Genomic DNA, 24,495 nt, shown 5'->3' on the forward strand with positions numbered 1-24,495 from the left:
TCATTTATGAGTGTAACATCATGAATTGACTTGAATATTTCTGATTTTGATATTAGTTTTGATGCCAATTTCCTTCATAATATGTGATTCATATAGATTGATAAATAAATAACAGCAGAGATAAGACACTCCCATGTCTTACACCTATATTTTGTGAATCATTCATTTGCATAAAATTATAGAGACAACCATGTTAGCAATAATTACTTTAAATTCCCAATGTTTTGACCTTCACATTAGGGTATCGACTGGAGTGTACACACACACACACACTCCAGATGATACCTTATACAGTAGACATCGCTTATTGTGATCACTTTGGGACAGTCGCTTTTCGATAACAATAACCCTGGCTGATAACATTAAACAAAGGATTTAAAAAATTGCATCATTTATTTCAATTTATTGGTATAAACAACTCTTTAAGCAACAACATAAAATTTATTTTAAAAACTTATCTAGTGTTGTCTGTCGTGTCTTTGAATATAGTAGTTCATGAATAAATTGCTCATACTCATAATGCCTTTCGAAGTTTGTTGCTCTATGTTGCACACCTCAATGAAGTATTCGTAGAGCTTCTTGCATTGATTGGAGGAGCTTCTAAAATTTGTTCTATACTTGGATTAGATTCACTTTCTTCTATTAGTTTAAAGTTCTCATCGGAAGTAGCTTGACATATTTCCGACACTGTAATTGTAGCCACCACTTCAACGTTGTTATCAATACCCTACCAATTTTCAAATTCTTCTTATGACATACTGTCTGGGGTTTATCAAAAATTTCATTTGTGAGATATTCAAATTCTTCGGAAGAAGGAGTTTCAGAGTTTGTCTTAAAAAATCCACCTTTTTGGAAGCAGTTTTCAATAGTCTTCTCTGAAACTTGCTTCCATGACATCGCTACCAAATGCAATGCATCAAGAAGGGAAATGTTTTTTTGCAATTGCATTGCATCAGATTGGTCTTTTATATAATGAAGTTCAGCTATAATTCTCGCACGAACTTCTGTGATAAGAAGCTTTAAAAGCTTGTATGATGCCTTAGTCACATGGTTGAATTAATGATGTAGTGTTCGAAGGCAAGAAAATTACTTTGATGTTCTTTAATGATGAATTGTTTTTGTGCAGTGCAGTTGTCTATTAAGACAATTTTTCACTTTAATTTAAGATCCCACTTAACCAATTGTTGAAAATGTCTTTAGTCATCCAAGCATTTGCACTAGAACAGTAGTCAACAGGCAAACTTTTGACACCTTTAAAACCGTGGATTTTTACTTTATCCAGTCACTAGGAGCTCTCGTTTCTCACTATTTTCATATTAGCACAACAAAGAACTGTCACTCTTTTGAAGATTTAAATCCTTAATACTTCCATCTTTAAACAAATAAGTATGCTCAGGCACTGCACAAAAATAGAGTTCTGTTTTGTGTGCATCGTAAATATCCTCAGGAGAATATTCAGCAATAATTTTTGCTGATTATTCAAAAAACAGAGTGGCCAAAACCAAGTTTTGGCCACTCGGTCTTAATCCACGCATGAGCTGATAAAAAATCAGCACTTTTTCCTTCGCCATGAATATCCTTGTACACAATATTCTCTCGCTTTTTCCACCTATTAAACCATCCATCAGTTGCGGTGAAATTTTCTTTGCCCATTGTTTTTGCAAGTTCTGCTTTTTGAAGCATCAAAGGTTCATTACCAGATCGGGATCTCTTCTCATTAGTAAGAGCTGAAGTTTCAATGTTTGATTTGTTTTTTAAGATTTTACACAAGAGTGGTTGTGAAATTTTTAAATGTACAGCCGCACTACACTGATTCATTTTCGGCAACTTATCATACCACTCCAAAAAAATTCTTTGCTTTTCTTGAAAAGATAAATCTTTACGTTTTTTACTTGCTTCTGCCATAATGCTAAGGACTGTTTTAACGAGCACTTAAAGTCAAATTCATTTACTGAAAGAGAGCACGAAAATAAACTCGAAAAATCACAATTAGACTGTATTTGTACCCCCCCCCCCCCCCTACGCATTTGCTTGGAAGATTTAAGATTTACAGAAGAATAAGATTAAAGGAAGATTAACAAAAAAGAAGTCAGATTTCTACAAATGTTCTTTGTCAAATTTTCTATTGATTAACCCTTATTTCTTAGAATTCTGAGATGCAAAAGGCTAAACATTTCAGGATTTTGATAACAATAACTGGAACTTTGATCCATGCATTTGCCTGGAAGATTTAAGATTTATAGAAGAATAAGATTAAAGGAAGATTAACAAAAAAAAAAAGTCAGATTTCTACAAATTTTCTACTGATTAACCCTTATTTCTTAGAATTCTGAGACGCAAAAGGCTAAACATTTGAGGATTTTGATAACAATAACCAGAACTTTGATTATAATAGATTATTTTCAATTCATTTTAAATGGTGTGTTTTGGGACCAAAAATATATAAAAGACCAATCTGATGCAAAAAAGATTTCCCTTCTTGATGCATTGCATTTGGTAGCGATGTCACGGAAGCAAGTTTCAGAGAAGATTATTGAAAACTGCTTCCAAAAAGGTGGATTTTTAAGTTAGCTGATCGCAATAAGCAGATTCTACTGTATATACACAAAGATAAGCTAAATTACATTTCAGATAGTATGCCAAAGTGACAATGATTTGGTTAACCATTATTGTACTGACCTGACCTATTATATTCTATTTATAGTATCATCAGAGAACAAATTCATATAGATAGTTTTAATACAACAAAAGTGTTGGCCTGATCTATCATTTAACACGAGTGTTGTTATGTTAGAGTTAAGATCTTAGATTACTTAGTCCTAATTGTAATTAACTCTTAGACCAAAAGGTTATGTCAGTTGAAATATGTGTCATCCATATTCTTGAGATTTCTAGACCACCATGATTGTTAAGATTAGGGTGGTTGATAAGAATTTCACAGGCCTCCTTCAATTTGTGCTCATATCGCATTTTGGTTAGGTGATGTAAACAGTAGGTGCCTCTTCAGTGAATTCTATGTAGAGTATTGCGGGCATGATCAGAAAAACTAGATTTACCATTGCTGCTAAATTTAATGTGTCTTTTATGTTTCGTTTTTTCTAATAGGAATTGTGCATCCCATTTCACCACATTACAGGTGCAATGAATACTGTATACTCCAGGGTGGGCCAGTGAAGGAAGTGGATCCTTGGATCAGTTGATTCTGTGGTATTCTGTTTATTTTGTGTGATATCCCTTTAATGTATGGAATTGCTACAGTTTTATTGTAATTTAGTTATTTTTAAGTGGAGTCTTATGAAGAATTTTGTTGATAGTAGTGTTGCTGTTGCCATTTTTTGAGGAAAGTATTGCTGATAACTTCATGTTTAAGTGCTTGTTCACTGGAGCAAATCTTCAAAGTCTTTTTTTTTTTTTTAGTGTGTTAATGACACCTAGTTTTTGGGTTGGGTGATGGTGGTAAGAGGTTTATGTATATACATTGACCAATATGTGTAGGTTTATGGTAAACAGTGAAGGAAAGGCTGCCCAAATTGGGATGTGTTACTTTTTTTTTTGTAATAAGCATCACCCCAAACATGAAAGCCCTATAATGCAATCCACCTTACCCTCTGATCTCATACCTAAACTGTTATCCACACATAGTTCCATATGTGGTTAAAGCATTTATAGAGAAGACAGAAGTAATCTATTGATATGTTTTTTAAAGAGTTGGAGGATGTATTGGGGGGGGGGGGGGGCTTTGCTCCAAAGAATATATGTGGATTGAATGGCTGAGGATGATTGGATATTTGTTCAGTTTGTTTGACATTGGATAGTGTACTGCTGTTGGTCAATGGCTGCTCTAGTTCTTGCATGGCTAGAAAAAAAAGTGGGAATATGGTAATTGCCAATTCAGAGGAGCAATAGAAAGTACATGGTGCATGCCGAAACAGAGTACTTGTGGGAAAGTGACTGATGGTAGTCTGTGAGGGAAGAGTCAACTATTAAGTGGATCCTCCTCTTTATATCATCCACAATTCTTACAGAGGTTCTGGGTGCACCACATCAAATATGGGAACAGTATTCCAAGGTTGGCCAGATCTGAAACTTATAAAGTGTTAGGAATTGAGAGGAAGAGAAGTATTTTTGAACAGAAAAGAACACCAAGCTTTTTACAGGCTGAGGCAGCTGTGTGTATGATATGTTTGTACCAGAATGAACTGGATATGACAGTCAGCCCAAGAAGAGAAAGCTGATCTTGAAAGGAAATTGGATCTTAATCAAATGTAAGTGGGAGTGAAGTAGGAGCTTCCTTGCAGGTAATAAGGCAGGTCTGAGTTTTTATGGCATCGAAATTTACTAAGTTGTCTTCACCCCATTTGAGGATGTTGAGGAGATCAGTGTTTGCCATTCATTCTGGAAGATCTTTCTTGAGGCTTTTTATCATTTGAGTACTACAAGGTTTTTCTAATCATGTGGAGGAATGAAGAGTACTACCATCAGCAAAACTGTGAATAGAATTTGAAATCAGAGAGGGGAAGGTCATTGATGTAAAGGAGGTAAGATGAACTCAAATATTTTCACCATGCTTTCTTGGCGACTGGCTACAGTTCCCACAAAATGGATAAAATCCCCCCTCCCCAAACACAAGAACAAAAGACCACTATTCCTATTCCATATATCCAAGATAACTCTGAAAAGATAGCCACAGTACTAATAAAATATAACCTTCATATCACAGTCAAACCACATGTCAAATTAGCAACTTTGATCCACTTTCCTATGGACAAATTCCATCCTCTCACATATCTTCGAGTGTATGAGTTCTCTGTGACTTAGCCTACTATGAACAGACAGGAATATTTGTTAATATTTGCTACCATTATTCTGACAAGTCAGGACTGGCAGACCATTCTTTGGACATGCCTTCATATAGAATTAGATGGAAGAAAACCAGTGTGCTATGCAGAAGTCACCACGGGTCTGAAAGACTTGTAATAACTTCTGTTTTATATAATTCAGTTAGCATGGCTGTGAAATATTTTCCTAACCTTAACAAGAATGGTTGTATTATCTGCCAAAAATTTGGGAGACTGTCATTTTAAGATTAACTACTACTCAACTGTAATTACTTATTTTCTTTTATTTATCAGTAGAGGGCGCCAAATTAGCATGTTGGTTTGCTCTGAAGATGCTGATTTGAAATCCACTGAAAAATAATCTAGTTAATAAACACCCTTTCATAATTTAGTTTTGTGTGGTGTTATAGTACTGTTAAAATAAGTTATGAATAACATTCAATACCTAAGCTTGTCAACTAGATAGGGTAAGAGTACAGAACCTTTGTGTATTCCATTGATAGATAAATCTTAGAGGAAGCAATCCACCATGACACACAATGAATGACTAGTGAGGAAGCTAGCATTCTAATCACAGAGTGCAAGAGGGAAGCCATGAGATGTTAGCTTGTTCAGGAAGCCTTGATGCTAGACATCATTGAATACCTTTGAAATATCAATAGCAACAACATGGATTTCTCCAATTCCTTCCATGGCCTGTGTCCTAAAGTGCATTAGATTAGTGAGGAGGTCAGCTGTACAGCGACAATGGAGGAATCCATATTGGGATCACTAATTAATTGGTGATTCTCCAGATAGTGAAGAAGCTGATTGTTGATAACTGATGCCAAGAATTCCGCCTTTTCGTTGGGTGCAATTATCATGCTTCCATTGGGATGCAAGAAAGGTGGGAACAGGAAAGAACAGAAGTTGTGCCTTAGTGAGAGACCAGAAGGTGTGATTGCTAGTCAGGCAGGAGTGAAGTTTATTGCATTTCATTCTTAAGAAGTCTGATTTGGAATCGTTGATAATACCTCTTTTTACACTCATTTCAGGCTGAATGAGAAGCTGGAGTTTTTTTAGTGAAGCCATTGCGCTTATACTGAATTTTAATTGTGGACTGCGAAGCACATTTCTTTTGAGAACCAGTGCTTCTTTATGGGTCTGAGGTTTTCAGTAGAGTGGGGAATAAAGACTCTCATTCCAGTGAAGGTTATTTCATTTAGTAGTTCAGAGAAGATTTTTGAATGAGGAGAGTGAAAGCAGTAATCTATGGAAGAGACATGAAAATTCCAGAAGTTAATCCAGTTAGTACAATGATAGTGTCATAGGGTACGATGCTGGGGGGATGAACTGTAGAGAAGGAGACTTGAATAAGATTATGGTCAGAGTTGCCAAGGGGAGAGTAGACATCAATAGTGTATTTGGAAGGAGAGTTAATTAAGAAAGGAGGTCAGAGTGTTGGAAGAATGACTAGGATTGTCTGTATTCTGGTTGGTAGATTAATTTGTGTTAGGTCATCACTGGTGACAAATGATTCAGCTGCACTTCTGGCTTCATCTGTGAAGTCAGTTTGTGTTATGGATGTTATGGTCCCCTAAGAAGACAATCTCATGATTTGGGTAATTAGATTGTATGAATTCAATTTTTGGGTAATAGTCAAAAAGGACAGCATTGTTGTCAGATTTAGGATAGCAGTAAAGGAATAAATGAAGGCTATAAAGTGATGTAAGGAAATCTTGAGAAAGAGCAGATTGAAAAGTGGCAGTTCCATGTTGGATAGCCCTTGGCAAGGTATATCAAATTTTACAAGTTTGCATTCCTCCCTTTTTGCAAAATGAGTCATGCAAGATGCAGTTAGGACAGTCGAGGTAGTTGTGGTCATGAAAGATGTCAAGTAGGATGCTGTTAGGAAAAGACTAGGTTTTGATGTCATGAATGTTACTAGAATGGATATGAAAGTGCTTTTTTTTTTTTTTTAAAGAAGGAATTGGTGTTTTTTTTGTCGGAAGGCACATTTTTTTCCTTCTTATTTTTTTTATGGGAGATTTTTCTATGTCTGCAGTTTAAAACACTAGTATTTTTTTATCATTGACTTGCATGTTAGAGTTGTTGATTCATAAAACAAAGAGCAGGGGCATGCAGCTGGGATGAGGGGGTTTGTGTACATAACTCTCTCTCTCTCTCACACACACACAGTGCCCAGACTCCAGTCCAACACTTACCACAAACTTGGTCTCCCTCCAGGTATGACCTGGCAGAGTAAGCAGCAGCAGGATTATTCATCAGCTGATAGGGAAGCCTCCAACAAACACATTACCATCGGGTTCAGTCCCATGCGCTATCTGGTGGCCATCCCGTGGAAAGCTATTTTACTGTTATACCCTCAAGCAGAGCAGAAACTGGCTCCCTGGTTAAATAATGATAACAGTTTGTTAAGCATACCTGACAACCTTTGCTGCATGTGTGTGGTGGGGGATCAGAAGGTGAGGTCCTACTCCGGAGACAAAACATGGCAGTAGCCACTTCACACTTGTAAAAAGCAACATGGGTGGTGGTGTTGCACTGAACAATGAAAGACATCTAACACCTAGAGATCTAGTTGGCATTCCCTTACACTGAAGCAGATATGCATTTCAGGTGGTTATTACCAAGAGCCCCATTTGTGGAATTAGCATACCATGGGAGCCAGGATGACTTGGCTGGGAGAAGCTTTATATTGCATGATCACCAGTCCTTAATGCACCATTGATGCTCTTTTCTAAGCATGTTATATTTATTGTTTAACGGAATCTGTTTAAGTGTTCTTAGTAGTTCATTTCATCTTATTTCATTGGATATTCTGCCAGCTTGAATTTTCTACCACTTTCCAGTGAAATAAGATATTTCACTGGACATAAGTGGTGCCAAGGTGTTGCCACGATATTTCACTGGATCTTCTGTCAGCTTGACTTTTATTTTCCATTATTAATAATTTTTATGTTGATGGTATATGTCTTTAGTTCTGCTAATGTTGAGTTTATTCCATTAGCTGATATTTCACCTTGGCTTCTGACAAAAACGACTGGGACTGTTTATTTTATTTTATTTTATTTTTAACTAGGCTATTCCCCAGCCAGCATGGCATTTCATTGTTTTGGTTTAATGCAATGTAGCATTGGACAACACAAGCTGCAGACCAGCCTTGATTATTAATTATACAAGTGAATTATACAAATGACCTACTAACATGGACACACCACATGAAAGGGAGGATTTGATATTAAGTGAGAAGGCCCAGTCATTCCTTAAATGCTCTGTGGGCAGCTATCAGGGAATGCTAGTTTTACATATCTATATTAATTTAATTATATGTTTCTTAGTATGTGAATATCTTGAAGTATAATTTTTCCTATGAAAGTCCTAATTGTCTGCAATACATTCTACACTATGAATTCTGTCCTGAGCAGAATATTATTCAGAACTAAATTTTTCTATGAGAAATGTTTAGTTGAAATTACAGCAAAGTAATTAAAGGTTATTAGTCCAATATATTGATTACACACTGTCTTACCAGTTTGCTTGTTTCTCAAAATTAAAAACCACCTGGGTCTCATGTAATGTTTTGTAAGGATGAAAACCTTCCTACTTCATTATGAGACTAGCCATTTTATCTTCAGTTGAAATGCCTTATGGAGGTTTCTCTTGTCCAAGATGAGATTTAGTTATTTGTGCTCATAACTTGCAAGTCACATTGAGAAGTATGGTATGATTTACTTATTCAAGAATGGTCTACATTAAATATATCTAATATTTTTAATATAGTAATCCATTTTGGTAAATTATGGGAACTACAGCTATGTTAGGAATAATGACTTGAATTTTTGACGTTTCAGTCTTCATATTAAGGTCATCGTTTGGAGTATACACGTACAACGTACAGATATCATACATATATGATATAGTAATAGTATTCTTGTGAAATGTGGCAAATGTTAATTACTATTCTTATGTGGCAATTGGAGTTTAATGGTCAGTTAATTCAGTTGAGTTTAAAGCACAATAGTTGTTTTACTAGTTGCTTCTGCAGTGCACACTGACAATATGATTTAGAAAGACTGTGCTCTTTACTACAAGAGGAAAATGTGTGAACCTCTTCAGATAAAAGTGAATTAGCCAGTCTCAAATGATGAGCAGGCACACGACACATGCAGTTTTGTTAACAGAATACACTTATCTCCCAGTATTTACTGGTTTGACATGCCCCAAAGTCTTACTAGTATGCTGGCACATAGTGATTCTTGATTTTAATGCTTCCATTATCATTAACTGTTTTAGTTTTGAAAGAAAGTTAATACTGCTAATATTTTCTAGAAGTTTTCATTACTGTTATTTATTGTACATTAAGAATTTTTGTACTTCACTAGGATGATGGGAATGTTGCCTTCTCCCCCAAGAACAAGACCTGGAAGGGTACCTCCACCAGGTCCAAGAAATTATGGTATGCTGAAAAAAAAAAAGCAAATTTAAAATATTTAATGATTTCTGGCAGTAATATATAGTTCTAAAAGAGATTTTATGAAGCCATTAATTTTAATGAATATTCTTAATATACACTTTCTTATAGTTACATTTTGATAAAGAGAACAGATGATTAAAAAGGAACGAAAATCAGGAATGTGTAGCCTAAAATAGATATATTGAAATTGGAAGAAAAAAGTTTAAAGAGATAGCACTATGTCAAAGTTGTTGAAAGAGATGCAAAATGTACATTTATGTAACAAACTGATAATTGTGTATTCTAGATTGTTTTTATGTAGTATATGATTGGCAACTTTTTAACCAACCTAGGCCCATGTAGAAATGCAATATATTGGATGGGTGCCAAAATAATAATAATCCTTATTATTATGGGCTACTCCATAGGGTTGTTTGACTCATTGAGGGAGACGCTAAACATCGTGCTAAACACTATTCAATATTCATGCAGTATCTATGATACTTTGCTTTGAACTTATTCAATCATGGCACACACAACAGACTTAGACAACCTAATCCACTCATTCACCATGCTCCAAGCAAAAAAAAAAACTCCCGACACCCCCTGCTAACTACACTCTTCCTCAGTTTCCAAGGATGGGCCCTATTTCTCCCATCATCAGACCTAAAATTTCCTATGTATTAATCTTGAGTAATTTGCATATCTCAATCATATCATCCCTTTTCTGCCTGTCAACCAATTTCTGTAAGCCACAAATCTTCAACCTGTACCCATTAGGTTCATTCCATATGCCTAATAACAATCTTGGTCACTTGCCTCTGGAACCTCTCCACCTCTTCCTCATCCCCAAGAAACTCAAGTGACCAGATTTGTGCAGCAGTCAAGATGAGGTCTTACCGAAACACTATAAAGAGGGATAATAATGTGCTTGTCTCCGTTCGTGAGGATATTCTTCAGTAACCAAGCAATCTGATGAGCTGTTTTAGCCGCTTTTGCAATATGCCCTCTAAACTTTAAGCCATGTATCCACTAACACCTCCAAATTCCTGGCTTTGTCAATATCCTACAGTAGAGTTCCATCAATGTGGTGCACAGCTGGTGATATTATCAGTCCAAAAATTGATAACCTTGCACTTTGCCACATTAAACTAATATTCATTGTCCTTTGTCCACTTTGCCAGTCTATCCAAATCATACTGCAAAATTTTAACATGATCTTCTGTATTAACTATTGCTCTACTCAATTTTGCATCATTGGAAAACAATTAAATAGTAGCTGCCCATGAACAGAGCCTTATGGCATGCCACTAGTCACAAGCCTACTACTGGACTACTGATTAAACTAGTCACGATATTTGTCCATCCTCTTATCTACTTCACCAACTTTATATCCAACTATATGTACTGTAATTTTCTTATTAGAACTCTATATAGTATTCTGTTATTCACATCAAGGTTCTGTAATATGCTTTGTACCTCCAGTTCGTTTATGGCAGTTTACATATAAGTTCATTTACGTCAGTTTACCTTTACTTCTTTTGTCACTGCATTGTCTCCAAATTTGCCCGATTCAGTTATCTCCCTACCATCGGCATTCATTAAAATCATTCTGCCATAAACATTCTTCCTTTTACTTCCAAGATATTGAAAGAACTTTTTGGGGTTATCTTTGGCCTGCACTATTAATTTCCTTTTGTTGCTTTTGCCTTACTTACCATGCTGGTTATCCTTCTAGTCTGTGCTTTGTACTACTCATGTGCCTACTAGTCACCTTTCTCCTTGAATTCCCTCTACTTTTTGTAATACCAGCTAAATGATGGTATTAACCCATTTAACTCCCACTTGATTTAATCTCTGACTCTAGGTATGTACTCGACTATTGCATCCCTCAAATACTCCTTTACCACTTCCCATGCACTGTTAACTTTCAGTCCCTGCAGTTTCACGTGCCATGGCACTGATCCAAGAAATCTCCTAAGCTTATCATGCTTACCAGTCTTGTAATTCCATACATACTCTCTTTTAACTAAAAATTCCACACATTTAGCTACCTCCCTGGTCATGACTACATGATCACTCACCATATGATGGCATATTAGTTATAGACAAATTCTCTGATATAGTTACTAGATCTAACATGGTCAACCCTAGTACATCACATGCTGCCTTAGGTAATTATTCCTTAGTAACTGCATAAATTATATTTCCTTCCTCCCAATCTGTGTTCTCATAGTTGAAGTCCATTCATAATAATTACCTGCCCTCCACTCATTGTGCTTATTTCTGATGCAACACTATCCCCATCATCCTTTACATCCCCTGATCTATAGAAGCATCCAACTATATATTTTGTAATGCTACTGTTTTGCCTGACTCAGTTACTTCCCTACCATCAGCATTCATTAAAATCATTCTATCATAAACATCCTTCTTTTACTTGCAACATATTAAAAGAACTCTTTGTGATTATCTTTGGCCCGTTGCTGTTGCTAATTTTGCATCTGCCTTTCTTACCTAGTTACCCTTCTGGCCTGTGCTTTGTACTAAAGACCACAAGTTTAACTGGACTGCAGTTGAACTTCTACTCAATTTGGTTGCAGATCAGCAGCTATCAATAACACTCTCCCCCGATTCTTTTCTCTCTATCCTCCCTGAACACACTATACCTTCCATATTCTATCCCACTAACTATATCATGTTCTGTTAGCTATGTCTCATTAATGCCAATAACTTTTGGCCAGGACGAACTAACCCATGCCAAATATTTCTCCCCCTTGTTCTGAATGCTCCTGGCTTTAGTGTACATAAAGTGCAAAAGCCTATTAGGCACACCACTATCCTGTCACTGCCTATGATTCACGGAGAGTATTTTTGCAGACACCAGGAAGACATGTCTATCAGTCTTTTTCCCTCACTACTATCGTCCCCTGCTCTTTGAGTCCCCTTTTCATTGCCCACCTGTTCGGGACATCATGAATAATAGCACTGCACAGCAGACAAAAGTATATCTCTTCCTTGGAAAAGAATGAGGAAAGAGGGAAAGCTAAGGTAACTTAATATTAGGAAACCATTCAGAAAAACAATTCCCCATTCGATTCGCCAGCATTTGTAATTGTAATTTTAACTCAGATGTGAACTATCATTTGCAGACATCTACACCTGTCCTGTTATTTCTGACAGAATTTCAACTTTTTCACCTACACTATATAATTCCTTCCATCACAGAGTGAAACTTGTGTATTTCTCAGATCTGTAATCCCATGAGAAAACACCATTTCCATTGGTCTGATTGGTTCTGGCTCAAAATATTCTTACTGCATTCAGTTGCGTTTATCATTCATATGGTCAGGTCATCCTCATTGAGGACTTTGGTGTCCATAGCTTTAATGTCACTTCTCCAGTTCATTTGCTTTATGTGAGAGAGATGCTGTCATATTTCTTATCAGCATAGGTCTCCATCGTTTGCTCATTAAAAATTCCCAATAATCCTAACCATCCTTGTAGTACACTTGCCTGTTTCTTGGTCATTTGACATTATTAATATCAGCTCTTGTTGGTTACTTAGAATATGACCCAGTTCATTTCTTTTATTCAGAATGTTCTTCACCCAGACGCTCCAATCCTTGTGTCCTCTGGTACTTTAATGAACCAATTGAAATAAGTTCCATGACTTGTACTTCCATGGTCTGATTATTGTTTTCATTCTTCTTAGTCTGTATAGAAAGTAGGTTCTGGATTCTCCTATATAGTCATGCAAATGTTTTTGTTTCCTTTTAATTTCCTTATGTTTTATTGCAATGTCACTTTTGTTGCATATTTCACATTCAGTTTCTTTCATTTAGTAAACAACTTGCACTCTCTCTCTCTCTCTCTCTTTTTTTTCAATATTTTAATTCTTTTAAAATTGAAATAGCAAAACTTAGGGTTTTTGAAGCTTTTGCTAACATTATGAAAAGCAAGTAACAGTTCATACCAAATAACTATTAACTCAGGCAAATTCAAAATTAATTTCTTTTTCTGCCAAAGACCGTAACTGGCTCTTTATTTGAGGATTTTTTCTGTTATTTCACTTAACTCTTCTAGTGCATTTCATATCTTGTCTAAATAAAGCCTAATTGCTTTAACACCATTTAGCCTGTTGTGTGTCCAAGAGTAGTTGTAAGGTCAAATTTGATATGTGTATCATCAAGACGTTCCATTTTTGTGTAGATTCAGAAAATATCATATGTAGGTTTTTAGTTTCTTCTAAGAATGTCATTGCCATCACAACTTTTCAACTAAACAAAAGACAGCAGGAAGAGATGATAAAAAAATCTTTGTATGAGACCACCGACCTCGCCTTTAATTGAAAAGTTCCTGATAAAGATCTTTTCAACCAAAAGGTTCATCAAAACCGAATTAAGGAGGCTTGCTACAATTTAGTGCTATTTATCTTTTCAAGCATCATATATCACAGGCTTAAAAATTCAATGAAATTGTAGCTATTCATTTAACGTGCAATGAAAGATAATGCATCAGCCAGTAAATGATAATTTCTCAGCTGATATTGAAACCGTTTCCCATATACACATGGCATTGACTTTTGAACACCATCTTGTGTTATTGTCTCTTGAGAATGATTTTATTGACCGATTATACTTTCCCGTCTGCTAGTGGATGAAGAGAATAAATTGTATGATTGTATAGTTCCAAAAAATGTCATAATGCCTGCATTGATACTAGCAGCATAGACATATATCAAATTAAGACTGGGGGAAAAGCTTGCTGTATATCAATGATCAAGATTCTCTTATTCTCTTTTAGAAAAATAAGCTTTAACACCTTTGTATCCTTTCCTGCCATATTGCCACCAGTATCATAGCCTTGACCATATATAATTTCATGATAATGATATAGACTTTGGACCAATAAAAATTATAAAAAAGAAATACAGTAGATTTATTTTGGTCGTAACAATATAAAAATGAAAACCTACTAGTTTTGCTACAGATACTTGTGGCTTCTTCTGGGTTAAGACGAACAGAAAATACAACAAAAGGCTAACATGAACTATGACATTGCTAAAATACACTCAGTGGACAAAACATTAGAGATCGGGGTGATCGGAAGTTGACACTGGCATCCACTATGCCAGTGTTTCTCAACTTCAGATATCTGCATACCCCTTCTTAAATTTTCATCATTACCAAGTATTCCCTAATTCATTAATTAAAATTCATAAATTAATTTAATATATTAATTAAAATTATCTATTTTATTTGAATTTATATGTTCATGTAAAAAAAAGTATGATTTGTTTTAAAATTTTGGTTCTCTAGAGATGTCAGACAACACACTCATCAATTTCATTTGATCCAGATGCAATATCAATGTTTTCTTGTTGCTTACAGCTACTTGTATTTGCTATATTGCTCTCTTTTGGGGGTTTTATAAATCCATTCTTTAACCAATGAAAGAATTTGAATTTGAAAGCTAAAAAAAAAAAAAACTGTATTTACTCGAATATAACTCTAACTTTTTTCCCTAAATGAAAGCTAAAAAATCATGTTACGAGATACATGTGGGAATTTTCAGAAACTAAAGTTTTCAGAAAAAAATTAAAATGGTGCGACTTACCAAGAAAGCTCCTACTCGCTATCACTACTTTTGGCATTGAGAACAGTTTCTTGGTGTGCATCATTGAAGTCATCTACTCAAATAGCATCATCTTCTTTCCCATTATTTCAAGCAAAAAATTACCAGTAATTTACAAGACTTGATATACGTAGAGCAACGAAGAACTGCATATGATTGGTGCGGTATTAACAAAAGATCGTGCAAACCAAAGACATTAGTATTTCAACAGTTGAGTTGAAATACTAATTCCCCTTCAACCGAATTCCATAATATCTGAAACACATTCACTATATATTTCTTAGTTTTAACACGCTAACGACGGGAGTGGTGTCAAGCAAAACCATATGGTTTTGTTATGTCTATACAACAGTTTCTGTTGGAGAGGGGATGTGATTCATTAGTTAGTGCCATTTTATCCCGATTGTCTCTAATTGCACTGTTTGTTGAAAAATATAATGACTCCTTTAATTATGCATAGCCGAAAATTGCCACGTACCCCCTGGGGTATGCGTACCACACTTTGAGAAACACTGCCCTATGTAGAGTGAAACACACACAAACCAAACAAAGACAGTAAATAGGCTAGCACTGAGACTTTCCAACAGTGTATCGCAATCGACAAACATTGGTAAATGTGGCGTTGTTAATGACTTTGCTTGTGGATGTATTACTGGGGAAAGACAGGTGGTTCATTCTACCGCCAAGTAGTATGAATCCTATGATTCTTGAGGGCAACCGTATCAAGGGGCTACCACAAGTATACCATCCACTGATGGTATACCATCAGTGGATGTACTAGCGAGCAAGCAGTGGCCAACCACATGTCATTGATGACCGGGGTCGATGTAGACTGTTCATGTTCATACAAGGGCATAGGCAGCACAAATCATATCCAGTTTCAATGCCTGAGGTCCAAGCACCATCAGAGAGCGAATGGTAGAGCATACCATGCACACCATGGGCTATGGATCTACTGCCACAATCCTGTACCGATGTTGACAGCTCATCATCGGGCATTGACCTCGCCTGTTGTCAGGACTATCAAAACTGGACTTCTGCAGAGTGAACCAGAGTCATTTGGTGTGGTGAATCCTGTTATCAGTTGTTATCGAGCTTATAGGAAGATACGGTGTGGGCTCAACAGTATGAGGCCATGGTACTGTCGTGACAAGTTGGCTCTGTTCAAGGAGGTGGTGGTGGCAGCTCTGTAATGGTTTGGGGGGAGCCTTCTCATGTGACACATGAGATCCCTTAATGTGTCTGGAGAGGTCCTTAAATGTTGTGAGCTACTAGAATGTGCTGGCTGATCAACTACACACTTCCATGGCCTTCACACATCCTGCCGCTGATGGTCTGTTTCAGCAGGACAGTGTGTTGCCCCACTGGACGCAACCACCCAGGCATGGCCCAAGGAACACTCACCAGAGTTTGGGCCATCTAGTGCCCTCCAGTGAATCTTTCTGGATTCAGGATCGAAATCCTGAATCCAATCTTTCTGGATTGAAATCCTCTAGCACAAATTTTGGTATCTCCAATGTTTTGTCCATTGAGTGGAAGTTATTTTTAGTATCATATCTGGTTCTTAGCTGCATCAAACTTTGTGCTAAAAATCATTTTGCAGAACAGTGAAGATTTCACTGAGCTGGAATTTGTGCACTTTTTTATACATACGAAGGAATTTATTGAGAATTAACTGTATGAATAATTTATTTCCTCTCTCGACATTTGTGTATAATAGTTTTTGAAATATATTCTGCTCATCAGGAACAGATCTCTTTTATAGTTCAGACAATAACAACAAAAAAAAAAGTTTTTTGTTTTCTCTCTAGATTTCTAAACACTTTGTAATTGGTTTAACACCTGCAAGAATTCAGTTTATTAGTAAGTCCAGCCCCCCACACCCCCAAGCACACACTACAGTGTTCTCCTTTCTTTCAGCATTTTCAGTGTTGATGGATGTGTGTGTGTGTGTGTGTGTGCACTCGCATAAGGATCATTTCAAAAGTACATATGCATTGGACATGCATGGCTAGAGGGATTGATGAGTTGGTGGTATTGGATTTATGCCTGAAGCAATTAAGACTATGAAGGCAATATATTATGCATGCTCTTCTGGACAGTTGACGTTTTTGTGGGGGTGTAAAACCCTGCCACTGACTCAATGATGCTGATTTAACTCAGCATTATTCAAAATACTTTACATCCTAAGGTCCTTCCAGAATAAAGGACATTGTTGTTGATATCAACCTACTAAGAGACCCTTCTCTTCCTTAGGGATGTTGGAAGTTTTTTTCCCCCACTTGGATAGACTATAATAAATTTAGTTTAATCCTTTATCCAAGTGTAAGCAAACAAAGTTTGCACCCGAAGTATCTTCAGGTCTGAGGCAACTCGTGGTAAAGGTGGACCAAGCTGTCATCACTCCTTGTCTTAGTATCTCCCATAATGCAAAGCACATCTCCTTGTGGACATGTATAATGCTATGCATTAAGGGAAGGGGCACTACCCAGACCAGTTTCGACCTTTGTGTAGGTGAAGTGGGCTCTAAAACTAAGAGATGATCCCGAAAGATTGCCCGACTCAGCGTTGTTCCACTCAGTGACAGGCTCACCCCATCACCGAGAAGAACTTCTCAGCATTGGCTTTACCTAGTGGCAGGCTCTCGTCAGTGGGAGCCAGACCCAGAAGTGGTGATACTAAGGCAGAAGCCTATACAAGTTGCCAAAAGGTGTGCCACCTTATTATTAAATTACTCTGGATTTAGAGAAAGATATTGGAAGTTTTTTTCCCACTTGGTTAGATTATAATAAATTAGTTTAATCCTTTATCTAAGTGTAAGCAAACAAAGTTTGCACTTGAAGTATCTTCAGGACCGAGGCAACTTGTGGTAAAGGTGGACCAAGTCCTCGTTACTCCTTGTTTTAGTATCTCCCATAATGCAAAGCACATCTCCTTGTGGACATGTATTCCGGGTCTGGCTCCCACTGATGAGACCTCAATAAAGGTCGAAACCGGTCTGGGTAGTGGTCTTCTTCTTCGTGGTCCACCTTTACCACGAGTTGCCTCAGTCCTGAAGATACTTCAGGCGCAAACTTTGTTTGCTTACACTTGAATAAAGGATTAAACTAAATTTATTACTTCCTTAGGGATTATGTAACAGTTTCCACAATAAGAAAGAATATTCAGGATGAAGGAAGTATCTGATTGTGTGGAAAAAGTATTGATGACAAGTGCCTCACTGCTTCCACACTAATTCTGATATCATCCCCAGACTTTGATCTCTAAATTTAGTTGAAAGAGCTGTTCTCTGGGAAATGCTTTTCACTATTTTTGAGGTTTCTGCTGAAGTATAATCATACTTATCAGCCATGGTGGTGGGTGGCTGAAGCAAATACAAGAGCTATCATGAGTTTCCTGATATGAACCCTCATAAGGTTGTTCTGGTTACTACGACCGCACTACATGATTAAGTTTACTTTATTATTAATCTCCTATCAACAATTTTTCTCCAGATTAGTCTATTGCTCATCAGCACTTTAATATTGTCATATCTAACATTTCAATCTTCTAAGGCACTTCTGACTGAATCAGTCCACCTAGAGCTCGGTCTTCCTGAGGGCTGTTATCCTGGCATCAAACACCTGTTTTGCTAACTTCTCATCATCCATTCTATTTAAGTGGCCAATACCACCTTAGGCCATGCTAACATATTCTAACAATGTCAAGTGCCTTCTTAATATCATTCTGCCATTTTGTCATGCATTCACTCTCCCAGTTTTTCTCAGAAATCTCGTATCTGCAGTCTCTGGTCTTTGATCAGGTGCTTAATTTCTAATCCAACTCTCAGATTTATAACTTAAAACTATTTTGCACACTGTATTGTATACTGGTAGTTCAGTGTTTTGATGATTTCTCTTATTCCATATAAATGTATTCACCTGGCTCCCCACCATACCACCACCCAGCATCTTCAATTTCATGATATGTAGCCTGAAGCTGTTCAGGTTACTGTGACCACATTACATGATTAAGTTAATATTATTTCTATCAACAGTTTTCCTCCAAATTAGTCTATTACTTGTAAGCACTCTAACATATATAACATTTTGTTCTTCTAAGGCAGTTCTGACTGAATCAATCCACCTAGACCTTGGTCTTCCTCTGAGTCTCTTCCTGCCATCTTGGCATCAAACACATGCTTTGCTAACCTTTCCTCATCCATTCTATTTAAGTAGCCATACCACCTTAGATTAGCTCTGTTTACACCTTTTTGAATACTAATAGTGTCACGTTCCTTTCTAATATCTTCATTTTTAATATGATTCTCCCATTGATACCATCAGCATACTCTCCTAATTTTTCAGAACCCTCATCTACAGTTTATAGTCTTTGATCAATTGCTTTATTTCTAACCCAACTCTCATATGCATAACTTAAAATTGGTTTGAAAACTGTCTTGTATACTGCTAGTTTGGCGTTTTAACTAATTTCTTTCTTATTCCATATAAATTAATTCAGCTTGCTACCGACCATACCAGGTTTGCTTATTCTGTTGTCTACTTCCAGATTTAACCTGTCTTCTAAACTAAAAACTGTATCTAATATCTGATATATTTTATATATTCTGCCTAATTTCATAGTTTTGGTCTTTTTATTGCTGATTTTCGTGCCAAATTTGTTACAACTGTTATTCAATTTAGTTAGGGAATCCTAGAGACTTGCACTGTAGAACAATTCTTTATACAAGAACTGTTATACAAACAGTAATATTCTTTATACCAGAGTTTAAAAAAATAGTTTCATTGCAATTAATGATATATTTTTAGTGATGATGTATTTAAATAATCTAATAATTGAAAGCCATATATTTAAGATTTTTATTAATATTGGTTTTTTGAATAACTGCCTATTTTCTCTCCATCTAATAAAATAATTTGAAGTTAAAGAAAAGTAAACAGTTATTAAAAATTGTTTTTCTTTCTCCTATCTTTTTAGATTATGATTATGATTACTATGGCTATGGTGATTATCGTGGTGGGTACTCTGATCCTTATTATGATGACTATTATGGGCCATATGAAGACTATTATGACTATGGTTATACCCCACCACCCAGAAGTTTTCCACCCCGCATGCCTCCAGAACGAGTAAGTGTTAATTTTTCCTTAGGAGACTTTTTAGATTATGATTGTGATTACTATGGCTATGGTGATGACTGTTATGGGCCATATGAAGATGGTTATACGCCACCTGCCAGAAGTGTTCCATCTCGCATGACTTCAGAACCAGTAAGTTCACATTTCTTTTCTTCTAATCATGTATTGAATTAGATAATATGAATTATGGTAACTTGATTTAAGATATGTTTGTGTTCAGAATAATTTCTGATAACATACTTTTATCTACAAGAGAAGTTTTAATTGTTAATCTTCCTGGTTGCATGAAAGAAAATTTGCCTAGCAATTCTTATCTTAGAGGAGAGAAGTTCTTTATGCTTAGTTTTTTTTTTATTTTATATGTTGTTGCCTCTGTGTAATTTCTTGAGTATAAAAACTTACAATTATGATACTGAATATTGTTTGGTATCTTACTTGTCCATATGCTGGTTTTTTTTTTTAGTTGTCCCTTTCTTGAGATACATATCCATTGTTAAGGCATAACATTTGGCAGTGAGTTCTAAGGATGTTTCCTAGATAAATGAGTGGAGACTTCCACAGAAATGTGAGGAATGCAGAGAACCAGAGCATTCTGACCTAGTGTTATGGTCCACCTTCTCATGGTGTATCATGTTATCAGAGCATGGATAATGAATGAAGAAGGATGGGCTGGCATTTGGGAACTTATCAGACCAAATTCTATTATGTACTGGGTTAAAGTATAAACAAAATTGAAATATTGTACTGTCTTAGATGATTCCCAGCCAAACAAGGGGCGTGCCTACTATCGCTAAAATGTGTTACAGATGTCATAATGTGTTTTATTTAATTAAACTTGTGTAGACTCAAATGCTTATTTAGAATTACTAGTTTTTTTTTTTTTTTGTTAGTGCAGTTATACTTTGAGAAAACACAGTTAATTTTTCTTTTTTAAATAATATGGTTGTGTATATCATGTTTACATGTAGCATTCATATTAAACTGAATGAATGTAATGAAAAATTTCCCCTTTCTTGGAAGTTTGTGTATCTAAAATAATCATAATTTGATGTGATAATACATAAGATTTAAAAAAAAAAAAAAATACTGAAATTTACCAGTGGTGGCTCCTTCTTTCACTTTATGACTGAAACAGAAACTGGGAGTATATCTACTGCAGGATACATGAGTGAGAAGAGCATGGTCACTACAAAAATAGCTGAGAGAAGAATGAGCTGAATTTTGGAATTGATATTATGGTATACAAGTCTGCAGAATTTCCTGAATAAATTGAATAACTGCTTTAATAATTTTTTTTTTTATAAAAATCAGCAATACAAAGACATTGAAAACATCAACTACATCCCGAACAAGAGGACCTGTAGAATAAGTAAAACATGTCAGTTTAGAATTTTTAGCAAAGGACAAATTAAATATTGAAATAGAGAACAGAATTCATGTTAAAAAATGTTTAATTTTCTTGACCAAAAAGCCCTGGAAAGAATTTTAATGGGATTATATTGATCAAGTGCATATAATAAACAACTATGTATACCAACTAGTTTCACCAACTAAAGCTGTTGGCATCTTCAGGGTACATAACTGATGTAAGGTACTAAAAAGTAAAAAACTGTTTACAAACTATAATCAACCGATTCCAATTATATTAAACAAAGAATAGAGCACGTACAATACATGCATAAAGCGTGCATTATATTGCTTGTTGTTATTTAGGAACGTTCTATAGTTTTCACTATATTTCAGTTCTGGCGAGTTGAAGGATCTGATAAGGGTCTTCCAGATCACGGGCAAGATTAGTCCTTGGTTCCTGTTAAGGTTTTGTATACAGTGGGCAACTGTTGTGGCCTCCTTAAAAATTCGGGAGTGAAGGCCTCCTCCATGTAAGGAATCGTGCTTCTATCCCATTCTATGGTATGGTTCGTTCTTGAGAAATGAAAAGCTAACCCCGATTTTTCTTCTCTGTTGTTATTGACGTTACCTATGTGTTCTTTTTGGCTAATTTCAAGGCTCCTTGAACTTTGGCCGATGTAATTCAAGCCGCACGAGCAGGTATGTTATAAACTCCGGCATATTTGGAGTAAAGGATGGCTATCTTTTGGAGATCTTAAGAATTGTCTAATCATTTCTGTGGGTTTTAAAAGCCACTCTTATTTTATGTGGTCTAAGGAGCCTAGCAATCTTATTGGAAACTGTCCCTAAGCATGGAATGACGATGGTAGAAATATAACGTATATCATCTTTCAACGTATACAACATTTCTCAGAAACTTAGTATTGTTCACATGTCGAAGAACTGTGCCTCTCTCCTTACAGCAGATCAACAAGACCTCCAGGAAGAACTATCCCTGATATCCACCAACCTCACCATGAATGGATTTCATCGAAGACTTGTCCACAAGATACTTTTATCTGAGCCCTGACAAAGACAACAAGATGATATACATTATATTTCTACCATCATCATTCCATACATAGGGACAGTTTCTAATAAGATTGCTAGACTCCTTAGACCACATAAAATAAGAGTGGCCTTTAAACCCACAGAAATAATTAGATAATTCTTAAGATCTCTAAAAGATAGCCATCTTTTTTCCAAATATGCTGGAGTTTATAACATACCCTGCTCATGCAGCTTGAATTACATTGGCCAAACTTCAAGGAGCCTTTAAATTAGGCAAAAAGAACACATAGGTGACTTCAATAACAACAGAGAAGAAAAATCAGTGGTTAGCCTTTCATTTCTCAAGAACAAACCATACCATAGAGTGTGATAGAAGAACAATTCCTTACATGAAGGAAGACTTCTGCTCCCGAATTTTTAACTAGGCCACAACACTTGCCCACTATATACAAAACCTTAACAGGAACCAAGGACTAATCTTGCCCATGATCTGGAAGACCCTTATCAGATCCTTCAATTCGCCAGAACTGAATTATAGTGCGAACTATAGAACGTTCCTAAATAACAAGTGATATCATGCACGCTCTATGCATGTATTGAATTGGAATCGGTTGATTATAGTTTGTAACAAAAAACTGTTACAAACTTTGTAACAGTTTTTTACTTTTTAGTGCCTTACATAGTTATGTACCCTGAAGATGCCAACAGCTTTAGTTGGTGAATAAGAACTGTTTAAGACAAGTTGGCTCAACTTGTCTTAAACAGTTTCATTTGAAGTCTCCCCCCCCCCAAAGGAATCTCTCATTTATGATATCTGATTTGGCAATATTGAGTAACATCTAGTTTATTAAAGATTTCTCCCTCTATAGCAGGGGTTCTCAATCTTTTCCAGCGGCGGGTGGTAACATCTTATATCTTTTCCAAGATATTTGATGTTACCACCCGACAGTGGCTCACGTACCACCAGTGGTACGTGTACCATAGGTTGAGAATCCCTGCCCTAGAGGATTTGTTTGTCATTTTCTGTTGAATCCGAAGTTTCTTCTGTTTAATGTCATCTACACCATCCTCAAGGGAGCTGATTTCTTGCACTATTTGCACAATCTTCCTTATTAGTAGAAGAGGATATGCTGTAAATCTTATTAATTGTCAGTAATGTTGTTTCTTGCATTCCTTATGGTTTAATTCTCTGAAACCTATATTTTTCTTTGTCATTACCTATAATTAGTGAAATGGTTGGAAATAGATATCAGGATTTTAAAGATGGCTATGTAATCCATGTTGTAGTTAATGAGCAAAACATTAACTCAGCAAGCATGTATCTGAGTGTTTCAATCCCTCATATGAGAAGCTAGAACCTATAGCACATTATTGCTTGTGTAGGCAAGGGTCAGAGAGAGAGAGAGAGAGAGAGAGAGAAGAGAACACATTGATATTTTTCTTGTAAAGCCAGAGGCTGTAGTTTCAGAGAAGTCCAAAGAGAGGCCATCAGTGATCCTGGTGAGGCAATTAACTATCCAATTATGAAGAGTGAAAGGGTAGACAAAGAATGAATGACAATTTACAGTACATAATGCTGTCATAGTTAGATGCTTTGGAAATGTCAAAAGATTTATGGAGTTCTACCATCCAATTATGAAGAGTGAAAGGGTAGACAAAGAATGAATGACAATTTACAGTACATAATGCTGTCATAGTTAGATGCTTTGGAAATGTCAAAAGATTTATGGAGTTCTACCATGGATCAAAGTTGCAAATGTCATACTTTTCATTGATTAACTGTTGAATCTCCTGGTAGTGAAGAAATAAGTGTTCATGCCAATTATTTTATAAAAGATGGAGGTGAGAATCAAGTGGCAATAGTTTGAAACAGGTCTCACTCTCTTTTAAGTAATGGGCTGAATCTATGTTGACTTACTTCCATACTATGGGATAGATGCCAGCTGAGTTGGGCTGTAGTTAGTTTTGGAGCTCAGTTGAGTAAATTCAGTTGAGCATGAATGTTCACACACCGTGATTCTCCTTG

General features: G+C 36.1%; 1 protein-coding gene across 5 annotated transcripts in view; it reads left to right on the forward strand.

The window, feature by feature from the left end:
- The window catches only part of LOC150096442 (heterogeneous nuclear ribonucleoprotein R-like), a 230,302-nt gene that overhangs the window by 188,041 nt on the left and 17,766 nt on the right, over window positions 1-24,495 (forward strand). For 3 of the 5 annotated variants that reach the window (XM_090409476.1, XM_090409475.1, XM_090409478.1), the window contains exons 9-10: window positions 9,224-9,297; window positions 19,909-20,201. In XM_090409476.1, coding sequence (XP_090265602.1) covers window positions 9,224-9,297; window positions 19,909-20,201 — 367 coding nt within the window. The remainder of the gene's footprint in view (window positions 1-9,223; window positions 9,298-19,908; window positions 20,202-24,495) is intronic. The other 2 variants (XM_090409477.1, XM_090409479.1) reach the window with 1 other exon arrangement.

This window comes from Typopeltis vanoorti, chromosome 19, assembly GCF_054136105.1.
Source record: "Typopeltis vanoorti isolate ZY-2024b chromosome 19, IOZ_Tvanoo_1.0, whole genome shotgun sequence".
NCBI lineage: Eukaryota > Metazoa > Arthropoda > Arachnida > Uropygi > Thelyphonidae > Typopeltis > Typopeltis vanoorti.